General features: G+C 46.3%; 1 protein-coding gene across 1 annotated transcript in view; it reads left to right on the top strand.

The window, feature by feature from the left end:
* The first annotated feature begins 247 nt into the window (after positions 1-247).
* Positions 248-20,010, top strand: part of STARD10 (StAR related lipid transfer domain containing 10) — a 33,454-nt gene continuing 13,691 nt past the window's right edge. The window contains exon 1 of the mRNA XM_044665982.1: positions 248-541. Coding sequence (XP_044521917.1) covers positions 338-541 — 204 coding nt within the window. The 5' untranslated portion in view covers positions 248-337. The remainder of the gene's footprint in view (positions 542-20,010) is intronic.

Here is a 20,010-nt window from a genome sequence, read left to right as displayed (position 1 = left end):
AGCCTCAGAAAGGATTCTCTATTGTGGGGTGGGGATTTGTGTCTATTCTTACCCTGATCTTGGACTCCCACCCCTTTCCTAGCCTTCTCCCCTCTCCCCCCAATCATCTTACCAAGGGAATAGGTTTTTTCCCTGTGCTTATGGGACACAGTATTCCTCTCCCCCACCCCCCAAACTTCCTCTGCCTCCTGTCCTCATCCTCCAATTTCCCTTGTTCACTCCAATCCCCAAACCGGTCTTTCAGGTCCGGGGAAGGCTGAGTCAGCCTTGGCAGAGGCTTCTGCCCCGGTGAGGACCCTGGCCCTGGAGATCCCCCCCTTCAGATACCTCCTTCTCCATGGAGTCCTCAGACCCTGATGGACCCCAGGCCCCCCGACCAGCGCTGGGCAGAGACAGCGTGCAAGTGCCCGATGACCACGACTTCCAGAACTTCAGAGCTGAGTGTGAGGCTGAAGCAGGCTGGAACCTGACCTACAGCAAGGGCGGCCTGGGAGTGTGGGTGCAGGCTGTGGAGCTAGACCGGCCCCTTCACAAGATCAAGGTAAGGACCCCACCTGAGCCAGTGGCATTGCCACCATCCCAGGGCTCTGGGAGGACAGTAGGAGAGGGGTGGTTAATGGGGAGAGGAGGGGATAAGGTTGGGAGAGATGCTGCCTGGTCCTGACCTCTGATCTGTTGGGCCTGGTGAATCTCCATGATTCGTAAAGCCTTTGAGCTAGTAGGATCTTGGAGGCTATTTATAAATCAATAAATATTTACAAACAGGGAAACTGAGGCCCAGAGAGAGTCATGAGCTTGCCCAAGGTCATGCCAGGTAAGCCACTGATGGAACCAGAGCTCTAGCCCTTGTCTCTTAGCCTTAAGCCCTCTTCCTTTCCCCACCCCACCTGGCTAATTTCTGGAGAAGTTGCCTCTTCTTCCTAATGACAACCACTCTCCTTCATTCTCTAACATTTCATGGTTTCCCAAAGTACTTTCTTCACACCACCTTTGTTAAGGAGGTCATACATTATCAGTAGCTTACAGGGGAGGAGACTGAGGTCCAATCACACAGTGAGTCAATGGCAAAGCGGGGACTCGGTGCCAAGCCCTCTCAAGCCTTCCCCATCTCCCCGGATCACTCTACTTGGTTCCCTGAGTTCTCTTAGTAACAATTCCTCCTATTTTCATATCGACTATAGTCAGTCAAATACACAACTATTTTCTCACAACTCTGAAGTAGGCAGCGCACCCATTTTATGGGAAAATGCAGACTGGAAAGGGAAAGTGATTTGCCCAAGATTGGACATCAAGTTGATGTTACAATAAGGAGGACTTGAATTCAGATCTTTTCATTCTTTTTTTCCTGCCATAGACCAGAAACCAAACTGCCCTCTTCCTCAGCCCTCGCCAACCCATTCCCTATATTTTCTGACTCCCTTGTGCCTGGTCTCTGTAGTGCCTCTCTCTCACTTGGGCAGAGCAGCCTCTCAGAGCTCGCTTCTGTTGAGATTCTGTTCCCATCCTCCCAGCGTCTCCTTCATGCTTTGAAGTTTCACTTGGAACTCTTTCCATCAACAGAAGCGAGTTTTCCTGCCTGTGCCCTCACCCGGGGCACTGGGTTCTCCTTGCCTCCACCGCTCTGCCAGGCCTCAGAGTCCCGAGTGTCAACACCGGGATTTCATAATTCCAGCAACTCTTAACATTGTTTTTACTTGGTCACATCAGCCTGGAAAGAGCAGGGGTGCCTGTGGTTCAACCAGGAAAGATTTCCACAATGGGGAGGATCTCTAGGCCTCCTCATTATTCCTCTGCAGCTTTCCAGTATTGAGGCTGAGGCCTGGCCTTCCCCTCAAGGATTGGCTCCACCCAGAGCTGTCAATACAAGGACAGGGCTCCTGAGATATGGCCAGTATGCCAGGAAAAAACTGCATCCACCCCCAAGCCTCGTGGAGGAGATAGCTGTGCGACCCTGGGCATTGCTTTATCTCCCTTGAACTGCACTGTCCTCTTCTCTAAAATGGGACTAAGAGTGCCTGCCATAATTTACCCCACAGAGTGCAGGGGAGATGAAGCATGCAAACATTTCCAAGTGCTTGCCAAGCTGGCATATAATAAGTGCCCAATAAATGTTTATTGATAGGCAGCCTGAGAGTTGTCAGGTTTGTAATTTTTTGGATGAGGAGGGACAGGCTGTTCCTTTCTTCTTCCCTTCTCTAACCTAGTGCCTGGGACTGCAGAACCATGTTAGGAGGCAGGAAAGGAGATTCCTTTCTATTGAACCCCCTCAGCTCTTGGCCCACCTTCAGTGGGAAGCTTTCTGCATTTTGTTTCCCACTTTGGCCCTTTGTCTCTCTTTAAAAAAAATCCTTCCCTCTGTCTTGGAATTAATATTAAGTATCAATTCTAAAGCAGAAGAGCAGTAAAGACTAGACAATTGGGGTTAAGGGACTTACAGAGTCACATACACTACTAGGAAATATCTGAGGCTAGATTTGAACCCAAGATTTCCTGAATCCATGGATTCTCTATCCACTTTGCTGCCTAGCTGTCCTTGCCCTTTGTCTCTAAACTGCTTGTCTTTTGTACTCATGGCCTTGATGTGTGTGTGTGTGTGGGGGGTGGGCTACTTGGACCATGTGTGCAACATCCCATTCACTTTTCCTAGCTGTAGAATAGGGGGCTCCATCCTTTGGAATTTAAGCCATTGGCAGCTATATCTTTTCTGAGTGTAACATGCCAGAGACCCTTAGAGGTCTGCCCAGTGAGCAACTTTTTTTCTTTCCTATCATTTCATGTTTCTTCTTCTTTTTTTTAACCCCCTACCTTCTGTCTTAGACTAAATATTGGTTCCAAGGCAGAGGAGTGGTAAGGACTGGGCAATTGGGATTATGTGACTTGGGCAGGGTCACACAACTAAGAAAGGGTCTGAAGGTAGATTTAAACCCAGGACCCTTCCATCTGCAGGCCTGGCTCTGTATCCCATGCTAGTTTGACCTCATGGAACCTTTTTTCTGATGACTTCAAATCAATGTATTTTTCCACTGTAGAGTCCCCTTCTAATTGTAGAGATATCTGAAGTCTTTCCTCTTGCTGGGGAGGGGGTCTCCCATTGGGAAGGAACTTTGGTTTCCTCATTTGTAAAATGAAATTAGACCAAGATCCTTTCCAGTTTCAATCCTATGATCTCATCTTCATCCTGGAGAAGTTTATCCTGCTGCAGGGCCCACTGCCTGGTCCATGCCCAGGATTCTCCTGGGCCTTGTATTCGGTGCATCCCAAGCTCAAGAACTCTTTCCCTGAAGGTTTATGCATTTGTTTTTTTTTTTTTTGAAAACTGTATTTCAATCCAATGAGTTGCTTTTGTAATCCTACAGACTTTATTTTATTTTAAACCACGATTCTGAAAAGAAATGTATAGTTTTCTCACCAGATTGCCAAAGGGGAGTTCATGACCCAAAACAGATGAAGAGCCATCCATTCAAAGGGGCAACTAGGTGGCTCCATGGATAGGGTGCCAGGCTTAGAGTCAGGATGACCTGGGTTCAAATATGACCTCAGATACTTCCTAGCTGTGTGACCCTGGACAAGTCACTTAACCCTGTTTGCCCACCCCTTGCCCTTCTGTCTTAGAGTTGTTGAACAGAAAGTAAAAGATTAAAAAAAAAAAAAAGAACCCTCAAACTCTTCCCCTAATGCAGGCCTTGTCCTCTGCAGCCTCCCACTGACTCCCTGCAGGGAAGTGGGTGGAGAATCATGGAGTGGCTAGCCTACTGCCCAGCTCACACAGGCGATGGGGGATGGGGGAAACAAGAGGGGAGTCTTGGGCTTTGGGGAGACCGGGACTCCCTAGCAGGATGTCGGGGCTAGAAAGAGCCTGACACCGGCACACCTGGGAAGACCCTAGGAGAGGATCCCTAGCAGTTTACAGCTGGCAGAGAAGGGGTTGGCCAGTAGCCTGGTGGCGAACATGGTTCTCCCGACATTCCTGGGCAGTATTCAGGGACTAGGAGCTGCCCTGCCCCAGGACAGGGTACCAGGGGACAAAGTTGTTCCCCTTTCCTGCCCCAGAGAGCTGCCCATGAGCCTTCTGCACGTCCTCCTGTGGAATTTCAGAGCCGGGCACCAATTTCTCTGCATGCCCTCCCGGCAGGGCCCAAGCCACATTTTCTGGCATCTTTCTCTACGGCCTCTGGGCTTCCTGTCAGTGTTTCTCCTTCTCCTAAGTGGGAACACTGGTGGGGCTCGCTGATCCCAGCTCCATCTGACCTGATCCAGGGACCCACGGAAGCTCCTCGAGGGCAGAGAGATCCTGCACTCAGCCTTGTACAACATGATGGCTTAATCAATGTTTTTATTGAATTGCATTGAGTCAGAGACCCTTCTCCAATGGACTGTGAGCCTTCGAGGGAGCGAGTTTTTAAACAAGGATTTTCTCAGGAAGGAGACAGCGAGTCCCTGCTTTCAGGATCCTCCCGGGGCAGTTGACCCTGTAACCCTGGCAGCTTGGGCTTTGGAGCCAGGAGAGGGACAGATGCAGGCCTGGGAGGGGCTCTTCTCCCCTGGCCTCCCTCTGGCCTTCTTTTGGCCCTTAATCCCTCAGGGCCTCTCCAGGCTCTTCTGTTGTTGTCTGAAGCTGGTATTTTAATTCAATTCAACAAGATTGATGCCATCCCTCCCTCCACAGGACAGAACTCTGTGCTCAGAGCTGTAGGAAACGAAAGGTTTAGCCCTTGTGGAGGGAGCTCAGTCTAGTAGGGACTTGGGTTTTTTGACCAATAATTCAATTAGACATTTATTATGTGCCAGGCACTGTGCTGGGCCTGGATATGGGGAATATAAAGACAAGAATGATAAAGTTCTCTGCCTATGAAAAACTTTTGTCATCCTGGGGCTATGGCATTTAAGCAAATAAATTAAAAGAAAGTAGTTTGAGAGGGGCAGAGGGAAATGCTCTTGACTGTGAGAATCTGGGAAAGCTTCCAGGAGGAGGTGATGCCTGAACCTGATCTCAATGGAAGCTGAGGATTCTGTGGAGCAGAGGGAAAGGGGAAGGAGGTAGGGAGATTCATTTCAAGGCAGGAAGGCAGCCTTAGGGAAAGCAATCAGTCAAAAAGCCACTTTTTAAAATCCCTTTCCTTCCATCTTAGAATCAATACTGTGTATCAGTTCTAAGGCAGAAAAGTGGTAAGGGCTAGGCAATGGGGGTTCAGTGACTTGCCCAGGGACACACATCGAGAAAGAGTCTGAGGCCAGATTTGAACCCAGGGTCTTCCATCTCTAGGCCTGGCTCTCTAGCCACTGAGCCACCTGGCTGCCTTTACCACTGAAGATTTTCTTCTTAGTGCTTTTTATGTTTTTATTTATTTTAGTTATAAAATCTACAATTTATTTTTATTTATGAAGTTTTTTAGCAGAGGAGTGATCAGTGGCAGTGGTTTGAAGGATGGATCTGAGTGGGGAGAGATGGAGGCAAGGAGGCCGTGTAGATACAGAACATGTAAAAGGTAATCCAGGGAATCCATGGAGGTCCTGTCCCAGGGTAACAATAGAAACAGGAGGGGTGAGAGGTGACAGCTGGTGGGGCGTTGGAACCTCCCCTGTTACTTGCTGGTAGTTTGAGGTCCTATTTAACACAAATAAAAATGTTTTGAGCAGCTTACTCATTTTCTTCCCCTCTCTGTCCATCATTTGGATGGGGGCCTGCAGGGCTGCTCCCTCCACAGTGACTTTATGATACTTAGAGGAAACATTGTGACCAGTGAGCGTCTGCACAGTCTGCTTTGTCCGGAGCCCTTGGAACTCTCGGACGCCGGGTTCCGAGTCTTTCTCGAAGCCCTTGGGGAGCCCGGACTGCTTTGTCCCTTACTGTTTCCATTATGGAGATGTGGCCTGTGGATGGTCTTGGAGCCCTGTCGTCAGTGTCTCTGGGCTCATGCCAGGTTTGCTTGGTTGTTAGGCTTCATTGGGGCTCCGAGGGCAGGTGTGCTGCTGCAGAAGAGATAGTCTCTGTGGGTGCGGGGCAGCTCCCCAAAGCCAGGGGAGAGAAGGGCGGGGTTAGGAAGGGAATAGGGAGGGCTGAGTCCTGGTGCCCTTTTTATCTCCCAAACCTCCTGACTTTTTTTTTCCAGGAGACTAGAGCAAGAAGAGATGGGAAGGGGCAGCTAGATGATTGGCAGATTGAGAGCCAGGAGGTCCTGGGTTCAGATATGATCTCAGATACTTCCTAGCTGTGTGACTCTGAGCAAGTCACTTAACTCCCATTGCTTAACCCTTACCACTTTTTTGCCTTGGAACCAATACTTAGTATTACTACTAAGACAGAAGGCAAGGGCTAATAATAATAAGAATAACAATTATTATTATGATGATAGCACCTACTTCACAGGGTTATTGTCAGGATTAAATAAGATAATAGGTGTGTAAGTCCACTGCAAATCTTCAAGTGTGATCTCAGGGTGGTCTGTTGTCATTATTATTACTGATTTACCTCTGGGAAGTTTACAGATTGCTTTCCTTCCCCACAACACTGTTAGAGAAGTTATTGTACCAATAGGATCATCCCCAGGAAACAGAGGCTCAAGGGAATTATAGGGTGCAGGGTCTCAACTCAAACCCAGATTTCTTTAGGAAGCCTCCTTCCATCTTCTTTCTCTTTGTTTCTATGCTTAGATTGACTCTCCTTAGGTGGGTTCACAAGGTATAAAGGAATAGGGGAGTGTCTGTATGAATGGATAATGGAATGGGGGAGAGTTGAGTGATAGTAACAGTAATAAATATAGCTAGCACTTATCCATTCCTTTCAGGATTAGAAAGCACTTTACAAACGTCCCATATGTTCTTCAACAACAATCTTGTCGGGGGGGTGGGGGGGTGGGGGGGAGGGTGCTATTATGATTCCCATTTTACTGATTAGGAAACAGAGAAGGAGGTTAAGTGACTTGTCTAGAGTCTAGAATTAGAACCCCCCAGTTGTCTAAGGTTAGGGTCATTGTTGTTCAGTTGTGTCCAACTCAACCTGACCCCATTTGGGGTTTTCCTGGCAAAGATATTGGATAGTGGTTTGCCATTTTCCCTCTCTAGCACGTTTTACAGATGAGGAAACCGAGGCAGATAGAGGTTAAGTGACTTGCCCCAGGGCTACACAGCTGGTAGGTGTCAGAGGCTAGATTTGAACTTGGGGATATAGTTAACCCTCTATCCAGCTGCCCCAACATTGGCTCCTCTCAGTTCATATCTACATACAATGAATTCAGGGCCAGACAAAGAACTTCTGTCATAGAATTAGATTCGTTGGGAAAGCAGAGACTTTGGGACCACTCTTCTCTCCTGCCCTTCCCCTTGAGCTATTATTAGCTGATCCAGGATAGGGCAGCCCCCATTCCCACCCCCACCCCCAGTGTAAACAGAGTAAGGCCAATTCCTCATTCCCTCCATCTGGCTTGGGGTTAATGTATAAGCAGGCTTATTAGATTCTTGGCCCATTCTCCCCACTGACTGACTCCTTTCGCAACTCTTGTCCCAGCTCAAGGCATTTAGAGGGAAAATGGATCAGGAATGGGCTCCTACCAGTTGAACTACTACCTTCTTCCTCCTTTAAGAGTTGGAGGGCACCTAGATTCTATTCAACTAGATTCCAAGAAGGAAAGGATGATTCCCTTGCCTTCTCTTCCTCCCCTCAGCCTCTTCCTTTCCTACTAATGACCTTTGATCCTTTGGACATTTGATTTACTTAGCCTTAGAATTTCAGAACTATAGGAGTTAGGAAGGAATCATAAAATAAAAGTGATCCAGAGGTCCTGGGCTCAAATCTGCCCTCAGACACTTCCTAGCTGTGTGACCCTGGGCAAGTCACTGCCTAGCCTTTACCTCTCTTTTGCCTTGGAGCCAATTCATAGTATTGATTCTAAGATGGAAGGTAAGGGTTAAAAAAAAAGTGTTCTATACATGTGAACTACTTGTAGCAAATAAGACATTGCAGGGGGGGAAGGGGGGAGGGAGAATGGAGGACCAGAGTTGGGATAGGACTTGCTCAAAGTCACATAGCCTGCTGTGATGGAACCCAAGTTTCCACTCCAGTCTGGGGCTCTTCTCTATATTGTGCTGACTCGGTTTTTCTTTTGGCCCAGACATTTAGCACCCCTTTCCTCCATCCTGTGCCTACATACATTTCTCCTTTGGGTCCTGTGCCCTAGCTGGGAGTTCTGGAGGCCAGCCAAAAGCTTGGTGCTCTCTTGGGAATAAAAGAACTGAGAATCTGGGTGCAGTAGAAGTTGCCATCTCTCTTTCCTTTCAAGTCATTGCATCAAAGCCTGATTCTCTCTCCCTTCTAACACACACACACACATACACACACACACACACACACATACACTCTTTTCTGATCTCTGGGTTTTGTCAGCTCAGTAGCCATGGATTAAATGTTTGCGTTGGGGAGTGGGCAGTGCTGTTAATAGAGAATTCAGAGAATCTTCCATACTCCTTCCCTAAATAATGAGCTCTATATGCTAGTTCATAGAGGCAGGGAGGCTTTAGGGATGGATAGAGAATCCATCCCAGAATCAGGCCAGTTGTCTCTGATACTTACTGGCTAGGAGACAGTCCCTTCCCTTCTCGGGACCCAGGCTCCTCTCTTGATATTGGAGGTTGCCTCTAAATTGGCTGAGCAGAGTTTTCTAGATCGATGAAATTCTAGCTCCAGATACCTCCCCCTCTGCTCCATTCATTCATTCTATTGGGTTGTGTTCCAGGTTTTGCATTAGTCTACTTCGCTGGGAGACAGGAATAGATCAAACCCTTGTCTTCTTTTGAGGAAGGGAGATGGGACCAATCCAGAGACCCTGTTCTCTGGGGACATAGTTGGAGGAGAAACGGCCCCCTGACCTCAGAGAGCTTCCCAGTCTGAATGGGAGACACAATTTATATGGGATCTCTGGACATTCAGGGCTGCTGGAGCTTATGGTGGATTGAGGTGGTCAGGAAGAATGGGTTTCGGGGATTGGAAAAGGTGGTGCCCCTGATGTATGAGGCCAGGGCTAGCCTAGAGGTCAGAGTAGCCTGGCTGGGATGGAGATATGTGTGTGTCTGTGAGTGCCTGCTTTAGCTCTGGTAAAGTTTGAAAGAATGAGGTCAGATTCTTCTCTTTGAGAATAAAATTCATCATTGGCCCCTCCTCAGGTACTCCTGCGCCAGCCTCCAAGGGTTAGCGGAGGTAGAAGGCACATGCATACCCATCTGTACTCCTTGATGCCTCTAGGTCCCCCCTTTTCTCCTACCTTCCAGCTGGTCCACTTTCTCTGGGCCCTCTCCTTCATCTCCCAGGGAAAATACTCTTAGGCTCTGAGATAGAAGGGACCTCAGATGTCCTCAGGTTCAGGCCACTTGGACCTATGCAGGAATCTGTGTCAGAACATCCTTGATGGATGGTCATTCAGCCTCTGCCCAGAGCCATCCATTTGTCTTCTCTTCAGTTGTTTCCCTGCCCCCATCCCATTCATGTCCTGATCTGGTTCCTCTCTCACTCCCACCCAGATTACAGCTGGACCCCAGGCGTGCATTCCAAGGAGTGCTAGCTTGGCCACACTGACTTGCTAAGCTACCTTGGACAAGCAACTTCCTTTTTCTGAGTCTGTTAAAAAACAGAAGTTGGGCTAGCTGGTCAGTGATCCTCTGAATTCCCAAGATACGGACCATCTTTAAACAGGACAGAAGTTTAAAGAAGATAGAGCTGGAGTCCGTCTGTCCATCCTAGGAAGGAGATGGAGGAGACCCTGGATATACTCTCTAAGCCTCAGGCAGGAGAGGCCCCCCCTGGAAGATGGGGGAGAAGGGGCACTACAAAGTAAAATCCATCTAAGCCCAATCATCTTGGGGCAGAGAGACAGGAAGAACAGACACAGACTTAGTCTGGTGGGGGCAGGACACAGGGACCAGTGACCAGTCTGGATGGGAGGCCGCATTCCCATGTCCATAGTTGAAAGGCAGCATAATAGAGCAGAAAGATTTGAGAAGTCAGGTGGAGCTGTTTGAACCTGGTCCAGGCCAGCAGTGGTTCCTGCATCCCCAGTAGGGGGCTATGATAATCCCTGCCCTCCCTCCCTTCCTTCCACCAGTTTTGTAAATGTGCAGGACTATAGAAACAGGAGCTGTCATTATCCAGTGGATAATACAAGGTTCCATAATGGAGCCCTGCCCTGAGGGGGGCAGCTGGGGCTGACGAGGGGCCCCAGGTTAGAGAGCAAAGAGATCACTGCCATCTAGGCTAGTCTGGGGAGGCCTCCTGAAAATGCCCAGCTTTGCCGTGGCCTCAGGAGTTGGTTGAGGCTGGTCGAAGCAGGATGGGAATGAGCTCCCAGCTGGCCTGTGGGCCTGGAATTCACAGGAGTGGATTGTCCTCCTGTGGGCTGGACTGAGATCTTGTTTTTATATGTGTGTGTGTGTGTGTGTGTGTGTGTGTGTGTGTGTGAGTCCCCAGCCCCTAAGAGCCTACCTTGGTACCTTACTCATAATAGAGTCTTAAAAAATGTCCAAGGAATTGAGTATAGACAGGTTTAGTGGGAAACCTCTTTCCTTGAGAGGGGTCCAGGTTTGGGCTAGAAACCAGCCAAGGAACTGGTTAGAGACTTCAGAGCATAGAGTGAGAGAGCCAGAAGGGGCTTCATTGAAGAGAGAAGTGACTTACCCAAGGTCACATAGCAGACAGGAGATTGGAAGGAACAGGCCGCCTGGGCTCGGGCGGTCACTAAAAGCCAAGCCTAGACAAATGCTGGGTGTGTGTGTGTGTGTGTGTGTGTGTGTGTGTGTGTGTGTGTGTGTGTGTGTCTGTGTCTGTGTTTCTGTGTGTTTAGCATTTGCAGGAAATATTGAGTGGTAATGACCACCTGGCCCCTTCTAGCTCTGATTCAGCAGCTCAGGGGTGTGTATATTCAGACTTGTGGGAAAGGGCCAGGAGGGGTAAAAGCCAGAGTACCCACCTCAGAGCTGGCTCTGTGCCCATTCCACCCCCCACCCCGGGTCCCAGGGGTTGGGCCCTTTAAACTTTAATGAAGCTGGGCTCAGTTTCCAGCCGAGACTCTTTAAAGTTTCAAGAGCCCAGAGAAAGGAGGAAGGGAAGCAGAGAGACAGATGGGTTTCCTTTCTCTTGCTCATTTCCATGCTTGGCTAGACCTCAGAGCCAGGGCTGAGCCAAGGGAGTGGGTAAGATGTGACCTCTGGGGTGGACCTTCAGGTCTCTATAGTGAGGCGGTCTAAAATGGGAGTGGGGATAGGGGAGTAAGAAGTGGCCAGTGGCACTGGGCAGGGGAACTGAAACTGGGGAGGGCCGGATTGCTGTAGTGGTTAAAAGGGGATAAAAGCTCAGGCAGATCAGATCTCACAGCCGGAAAGGACCTTTGAGACCATCTGGGCTAACTTCCAAGAATCCTCAGTTTCCCCATTTGTAAAATGAGCTTCCAGGACTGGGTGATCTTTAAAGTTCCTTTGGGGTCAGACATTTAATCATCCTGGGAAGCAGCACCTCGTAGTGGCAACAGGATGTAGGAGTCAAAGAGACCCAAGTTCTAGTTCTGGATCTGATTGTGTAGATTCTTAATTGTGTGACTTGTGGGAAGGCTTTTCCTATCTGAGCCTCAGTTTCCACATCTATAAAACAGATAATAATGCTTTCACAGCTTTCATTGGCAATGTGGTATAGTGTTAAGAACCTTGGACTTGAAGTCAGGAGACTAAACTTATAAATCTCACAGCTTGGTTATCTTTGACAAGCAATTTTAGCTCTCCAAACTTGGTTACCTCATCTATAAAATGGACATCATAATTCTTCACTGGTCTATTGTAAGGATTGAATGAGAAAATGTATATAAACTGCTTTGCAAACTGTAGAACCTGATACAGATGTGTCTACTACATGGATTATTATTTTTAATAACACTAAAAGAAGAGTGATGTCCTGACAATAGCAAGTGGTGGGAAAAACCCGAAAGTGGGAGTCAGAGGCCCTAGGTTAGAATTCTGGCTCAGCTCCTCCTGGCATGGCCTTGGATAAATCCCTTAAATCCTCCGTGTTTCCCAGAAGAGGTGCCATTGGAGTTTTATTTGGATAGAGAATGCGACTGATTCTTTGTTTTGATGGATAGATATTCAGCAAGCCAGGAGGCGGGGAATGGAGGACTCTCCAGAAAAAGAAGCATGAGCCACGATAGAAGACTAGTGTGGGCACTGCCACAATGGGCCAGTTTGGCTGGCACAGAGGATTCGTGGAAAAGAAAAGTGGGGAGTATTGATAGAAGACTGAGTATGTATGTGTGTATGTGTGTGTCTGGGGGGAAGTGGAGGAAGGCCTTGAGTGCCAGGCATTCGAGTCTGAACTTTATTCAGGGGGCAAGAGAGAGCTCCTGAAAAGAGTTTTAAGCAGAGGAGGTCTCTGCCCAGATCCATGTCTAAGGATGATTAGGCTGTCAGCCTGAGAAGGGTGGTTTATGAATTGGAGGTAGGGAGAGGATGTGGCAGATGGAAGACCTGTTTGCAGACAGTTTTAGGCCTCCAGGAGAATCATTGATTGAACCCTTGGCCGTGGCGGTGAGAGCAGAGAGCAGGACACTAGATTAGGAGGTGGTACGGCTGGGCTTGGTGACTGATTGGACAGAAGAGGTTGGGTAAAAAGATAAGGCCAAGGTTATGAGGGGAGGAGTGGTGGTGTCTCTGACAAACAGTGAAGGAGGAGCCTCGAGGAGGAGACAATAAATAGAAGCGGCAGAGTGTGTTTGATTATTTTATATTCTAATTATTCTAGACTATTATTTAATCATTAAAGCAGGACCTTGAGGAGGTAGCACATGGAGTGCCAATTTCAGTTACTGTTCTTTAAAGTAATAAAGCTAACTATAGCTTTTATTTGGCTTTTGTTTACATAGACAGAGACGATGTCTCTTTCTTAGAGGAGAACTCGTGAAGGGCAGAAGCTGTCTTTCATCAGACTGGGTCCTTTCTGAGGTCAGGTACAATATCTCCTCCTGTAGCCCCCGGGGGAGTCCTCTTCTCTTTTAGAGCTCCTTGGCATCTCCTGTTGTTTATCCTAAATTCTTTTCATTAAACCAAAAGGCCTTTGCTTCCTCTGCAGCATCACACCAGGGGTTCTAACCTCTCAAGAAGCAACAGCATGCTAAAGTTGAATCAGGAAGACTCATGTTCAAATCCTGCCTCAGGCAGAATTTTAGCTGTGTGATATTGGGCAAGATACTTAATTTCTCGACTTCCTCCTCTGTAAAATGAAGGAATAGGACTCTTGATCTCCCAGACCTCTTCCAGATCCAGATTAATGATCTGATCATCTCTTGAGAGCAGCCAACTTTCAGCTTTCCTATCTTTCTCAGAGATAGGGTTTGGGGAGAGACAGCCCTATAGTCCCCTTAACAGCTTTTCTGGGTCTCATTTCTCTATTCATCCTTTTATGGCATGGGTAGGGTCCCTGTGGTTCCCTGTGCTTAGGACCTGAGTCCTGACTAGGCAAAATAGCTGGTTTCTGTCCCCTGAACAGCCAGATCTCAGTCAGCCTGGGAGATCAGAGAGTTCTGGGAGAGGACGATGCAGACAGAAGCATGGACTGAGAGCTAAGGGAAAGGGGTTTATGATAAGTGAGAACGTGTGTCTGTGAGACTATGTGATTCATCCTTGGTCACTGCAGCAACAACATTGTCTCTGATCCAATTATTTCTCTGAGCTGTTTCTTAGGTCTTCCTTCTCTCCGCTTTTTCCCCAGCCTCTCTTTCTCTCTGTTCCCAGGCAGCTCTCGTTTAGTCTCTTTGCCCTCCCAGTCAGTTTCTGTCTTAGGTATCTCACTGGGTCTTTCTCTCTCCTCTGTTTTCCCTTCCAGGCTCCCTCCTAGCCTCTCTGCTTCCAGCCTTTCTTCATGTTTTTTTCTCCTTTTAGTATTTCTCTCCATCTCCTTTCCAGTCTCACTGTCTCTGTTTACCCTTTCTGGGCTTTGTCCCCTTCCATTTTCCTCTTTCCCCTCCTTTTTTCTTTGTCTCCTTCCTCTTCCTTTCTTACTCTGACTATTCTGCCCCTCAGAGTGGAGGGCCAGGTCAGTGGGGGCAAAGAAGGAAGTCAGGGGGAGGAGATTCATTGTGGGCTCAGGATTAAGAGGAGAAGCCTGCAAATGGGGGAAGGATGTTTCCAATGGACTGCTGACTGTGGTGCTGGTCCTAGAGGCCCCCAGGGACAGTGTGTCCAGGGAAACAGGGCTAGAGAGCAGTGAAGATGAGTCACTAGCAGAGAGGGGAAAGGGAAGATGCCAACGCAGCTCACTCAACTCCTACTCTAGCAGGGTCTAAAGGCTCTTTCTCTAGGACAGTCAGGCTGAAACTCAATCTGATGGAACATTGCCCCCCGCCCCACTCCCAGCATCTTTCCTTTGTTTTCCTTTCCTATCTAGCAGGACAAAATATTTCATTAAAGCATCTACAGATTAAAAAAAAAACCCTCTCCCCCTTTATATCATTGTCTTGGTGTAGCAGGACATACCATCTCAGGCAGAAGACCTAGGTCTGGGTCCCAGCTCTGATATTTATTACCTCTGTAACTTAGAGTAAGCCACTACACTCTCAGCCTCAGTTTCTCTTAAGAGGCTAACTCCTTCATGGGGTAGTTGTAACCTTAACAAATTATAGAAATGGGGGACAGCGAGGTAGCCCAGTGGATAGGGCACCAAGCCTAGAGTTGGAAGGAACTGGGTTTAAATTCTGTGTATTGGTTCTAAGGAAGAAAGAGTGGTAAGGTCTGGGCAATATGGGGTGTAAGGGGGAAAAAGGGGTTTTTTGGTTTCAGTATATTAAAAGATGGTCGCCAGAGGATTGAACTATTATTATAAGTGATTTGCCCAGGGTCACAAAGCTAGGAAGTGTCCAAGGTCAAATTCAAACCCAGGATCTCTATGCCTGGCTCTCAATCCACTGAGCCCCCTAGTTGCTCCCTTTTTATTGTTTCAAGAGGCTATGATTCTGTGACCCTATAATTCAACGGTAGAGTAGGTAAGAAAGAACAGGGATGGAGTCTAAGTCTTCTCAACTGTAAGATGGGGTTTAAATCTGGCCTCAGGTACTTTCTAGCGGTGTGACCCAGGGCAGGTCACTAACCCCTATTGTCTAACCTTTGCCATTCTTGTATTTTAGAATTGATACTAAGACAGCAGGTAAGGATGTTTAAAAAAAAAGAAAAGAAAAAACAAGTTATAAAAATGGGAAGGAATTATTATCATTTACTTACCACACTGTGTGTCGCTTTTCTTAACAAAGTTATTACATGATGGAAAGAATGCTGGGTTTGGAATCATAGGACCTGCTTGAATCCTGGCTCTCCTATGCGCTGACCAGTGTGACTCTGGGTGAATTACTTAATCTTTCCAGGCCATAGTTTTTAGGATCAGTGTTTTAAATTTGTTAATATCAGCCATTTCCAGATATACCCACTTCCCCTCAAAAGAGTGCCCCACCTCAAAATAAAACTTATAAGCAACACAGCTAACCAAATGACTGATTGACATGGCGTGATGTGCTCTAAACCTTCAGGCCCCCAAATCTCTTTACTAAAGGAGAGAGGATTGTGTGGTTCATTGTCTGTCCTCCAAGACTAAGATTAGTTATTATCATCCCTTAGAGTGTGGCTTTTGGTATTATTTTTTGTTTACATATTTCAAACAAAATATAGTAACATAGAAACTAACTCATCTTTATATAGAGTGCTTTGAAGTTTGCAAAGTGCTTTACGTGTCTTGTCTCAGAGATTATGCTGATTATGTAAGTGGCTCTTCTGCATTCTGAATCAGTTCATACAAATCTTCCTGTATTACTAGAAATTCTTTATATTTATAATTTCTTATGGTACAGTAGTAGTATTCTGTTATATTCTTATGTCACGATTTGCCTAGACGTCCCCTGATCAGTAGGCATCCACTTTGTTTCTAGTTTTTTACTACCACAAAAAAGTACTATTAGGAATATTCTGGTATGTATGAGATCATTTTCCTCCTGTCTTTTAGTTCTTTGGGGTATATACCTAATGGTAGGATTTCCATGTCAAAGGGCATGAACAATTTAGTAACTCATATAATTACAAATTATTGTCCATAGAATCAAACCCCTCATTTTACATGTTATAAATTTTATTTTATTTTTTTAATCAATGGTCCCCTTCTCTCCCTCTCTCCATTCCACCATTGAGACTGACAGAAAAATAAAACCCCTGTTACAAACATGTTTACAATCAAGCAAAAAAAAAATCCAAATTGACTAAGTCCAATATATGTGTGCATACACACGTGCACGTGCACACACACACACACACACACACGTCTCATTCTGCAATCTGAGCCCTTTACATCTCTATCAGGAAGTGAGTAGCATGTTTCATCATTAGTCCTCTTGGAATTATGGATGACCATTATGCTTGTCAGAATTTCTAATTCTTTAAATGTTATTTTTCTTATGTCAAAGTTATTTGTGTGTCCACAACCATATTATTGTCACTGAAAAAAAAAACTGTTCACCTGATTCTGTTCATTTCACTCTGAATCAAATCATAAAAATCTCCCCAAGTTTCTCTGAAATCAATCTTATTATTTCTTATAGCTCAATAGTATTCCATCCCATTTTTATAACATTAGTTGTTCATCTATTCCGTTAATTGAAAAGTACCCTCTCTCTCATTTTTTGCCCTCAAAAAGAGACTTATTATTGTGTACCCTAAGAGTCTGTATTGCTTAGGACTAACACCTCCGTTAATCTGCCCTTCCTCTAACTTCCTATCGTCCCTTCTCCCCTGTCTCTCTTATTTCCCAGTTAAGTGAAATATATTTCTGTACCCACCTTGTGTGTGAGATGAGATTGTCAGTCACTCCCCACCCAACCCTTTCCTCATTTGTATAGACTTCTACTTGTCTTTACAGCTGAGTATGCTGAGCCCCAGACAGGTAAGCAATTTGGTCAAAGGCACACAAAACATTAAATGGTGGCACAGATGAGAGATTTGAACCCAGGCTCTCCCATAACAATTCTAGCACCTCCCACTGTATCTCGCTACTTTTCTGCAAAATGAGGCATTGAACTAGACCAAGGGTTCTTGCCCTTTTCTGTGTTTGGGCTCCTTTGGCAGTCCTTCTGGGGAAGCCTGTGGGCTCTTTCTCAGAATGATGTTGCTGAGCTGGAAGTTTGGTGGGGGTGCACGCTGAGGCAGGTGGAAGCCTTGGGCCTGGGAGTTCTAAAGGGCAATGGGGGTTGGAACTAGAAGGCAGGGCAAGGGGCAAATCTGCCCAGGTTAGAAAAGAGGCAAGTCAAAGCTACTGTGCCTGTCAGTCGTGGGGTAGGTCTGTGTGTAAATGGCTGATGTAGTAGTTCTAGCCTGGGGAGATCTCCAGATATGGAAACCCATTTTTTTTCCTTTAAATCCATAAAATAAAACATAGGAGTGAAAGGAAACTAGTTCCAGTGGAATATAATTTTTGAAATATTAAAAAATAAGTTCAGAGACCCCAGGCTAAGATTAAACCACAGAAAGAGATGACCTCGAAAAATCTTTTCCAGCTCCAGATCCTACAGCCTTAATAATAATGGGGGCATTTCGAGCATCCAATACTCTCAAGGTCCTCTTCCTACTTTGAAATTGTACATCTGGTTCTTGTCCTGACATTTCCACTTACCTAGACAGGTGACTCTGGGCATGTCCTTTTCTCTGAACCTCACTTTTCCCATCTGCCAAAGAGGGCCAAGAATCTGCACTCTTGCCCCCACAGACCTGTCTCCTGGCGGAGATGAGCTTAAGGCAGAGTACTTTGTTAAACCGTAGAGTGATGTCAGAATGTGCACTTTGCTCGATCTTGCTGTTAATGCTTCTTCCATCCTGCAGCAGCTATCTTTGGGGAAAAAAAAAACCAAACCCAAATCCTAACCCAGCGTTGAGTGCAGCTTAATGATTCAGCAGCTCAATTCCCCACTGCTGCTTTGTTGCAGGGAAATTTATCCAGAGACTCAGACCTCTTTGAGCAGCTTGGGTTTTTGTATTTTCGTGTTTGGTGAGTGTGCACGTGTTTTTAAGAGGAGAAAGCCATCTAAGTTATCCCAAAAGGCCCTCTGAAAAACTCCAAGGAGGCAGAGAAATGATACTCAATTAAGTGTTTGGTTAAGGTTTATCCTAGCAACACATTAATTTTAGAGATGTCCAGTGTAGAATAGCAGCAAGGTGTGCTTTTGTGGTGTATGTAAGTGTGTGTTCTCTGGTACACAAGGATCTCCTTTGGGATCTGTGTGTGGAGCTCATTCAAGCCTGGTTTTTTTTAATTGTATTTGCCATATAATTTTTAATTTAAAAAAATTTTTAATGCTTGTGTGTGTGTATATACACAGAGCTCCTCTCCCACACCTCCTCCCTCCCTCCCTCAGCCAGTGAGCTATCTCTTTTTAAAATAAAAAAGAAGGGAGAGAAAAAGAAAAAGCAATTCAGTAAAATTGGCCAGCACATGCGCTGGATCTGACAATATCTGCAACCCTGAACATTTTTTTGAAAGATAAAAGCTTTATTGATGTCTTATCCATCAGTCAGTTAATAAACATTTTATCAGTCACTTCTTATGTACTAAGCATGAGGGATACAAATACAAGTTAAAAAAGAGACGGTCCCTGGCCTCAAGGAGCTTTCAATCTAATGGGGTGGGAGGGGAAGCCAACACTCAAAAGGAAACTGAAAAGGGTGAGAGGAGGTGTCTAGCTAGCATGGGGGTATGATGAAGAAATCAAAACATCTCCAAAAACAAAGAAGCTGGTGGGAAAAGGGGAGAAGGCTTTGGTGATCCTTTCCTCCACTAGAGGCTCTGGAGCCCCCAGCCCTTTCTTCCAGTCAGAGGGTCTAATCAGAGGTGCAGAGGGCATCCATGAGATGTGAGGACCAGGCAGATTCAGGCTGGCTTGTAACCTAATGAGATTTTCCAGTGATGAGTTCCCTGGGGAAGGTAGGCATAATGGAGATAGCCAAAGAAGTCTGCATTCTGGGAAGCTGGTTGGAAATGGGACTTTTGGTTTGAGAGCATCATTTCTATCTACACCTGCTGTACCAGTTTTCCCACCCATGCCTGAGGGACCCTTTCCTTGTCATCAAAAAACCCTCCCCAAACTAGTTTACCCAAACCAGCTCAGTGGTGGCATCCCACACCCATGATCCCTTTCTGCATGAAAGAGGAAGGAGGGGTAATTTATCCTCTCTTCCCCAGGCCAAGATGGGTTATTCTGATTACATAGCTTTGACTTTGTTCTAGGGATTTTCCCAGGACTGCTTAACTTGACTCTGCATCAGTTCACTTGTATCTTCTCAGGCTTCTCTAAATTCCTCACATTCGTTATTTCTTACAAAGCAGTCAGATTTCATCTTGTTCACTTACCGAGTTTGTTGACCATCCCCTTCAAGCCCGTTTTGGAAGAACTGGACCCTAGCTCTGGGCATCCTCGGATGCCTCCTCCTGGTGCAGAGCAGGAACTGGGCTTTTGAAGGTTCTGCCAGTGCAGCCCAAGGTTGGTGATCCGATGGACCTAGCCAAGGGGCCGAGGCTTTGTGATTGGCCCCGACGGCACATTGTCTCTGCTGTCCAAAGACCAGCCTCGTTAGTTCACATTTCTGTTATCATTTCATCTTTACAGATTACTTATTAGAGGAGGTGCTAATGTGTTGTTATCTCCATCTTACAGTTGAGAAAACTTAGACTCATCCTTATTCTTTCTTTTTTGCTCTGCTGTTTTGAATTGTAGGGTCACAGAATCTTAGCCTCTTGAAACAACAAAAAGGGGCAAGCTGGGTGACTCAGTGGATTGAGAGCCAGATATAGAGATAGGAAGTCTTGGGTTCAAATTTGGCCTCAGACATTTCCTAGCTATGTGACCCTGAGCAAGTCACTCAATCCCAGTTACCTAGCTCTTGCTGTCCATCTGCCTTAGAACCAAAACACAGTATTGATTCTAAAATGGAAGGTAAGGGTTTACAAAAACGAACGATAGA

Source organism: Gracilinanus agilis, chromosome 3, assembly GCF_016433145.1.
Source record: "Gracilinanus agilis isolate LMUSP501 chromosome 3, AgileGrace, whole genome shotgun sequence".
Classification (NCBI taxonomy): domain Eukaryota; kingdom Metazoa; phylum Chordata; class Mammalia; order Didelphimorphia; family Didelphidae; genus Gracilinanus; species Gracilinanus agilis.
This window is presented reverse-complemented; position numbering and strand designations above follow the sequence as displayed.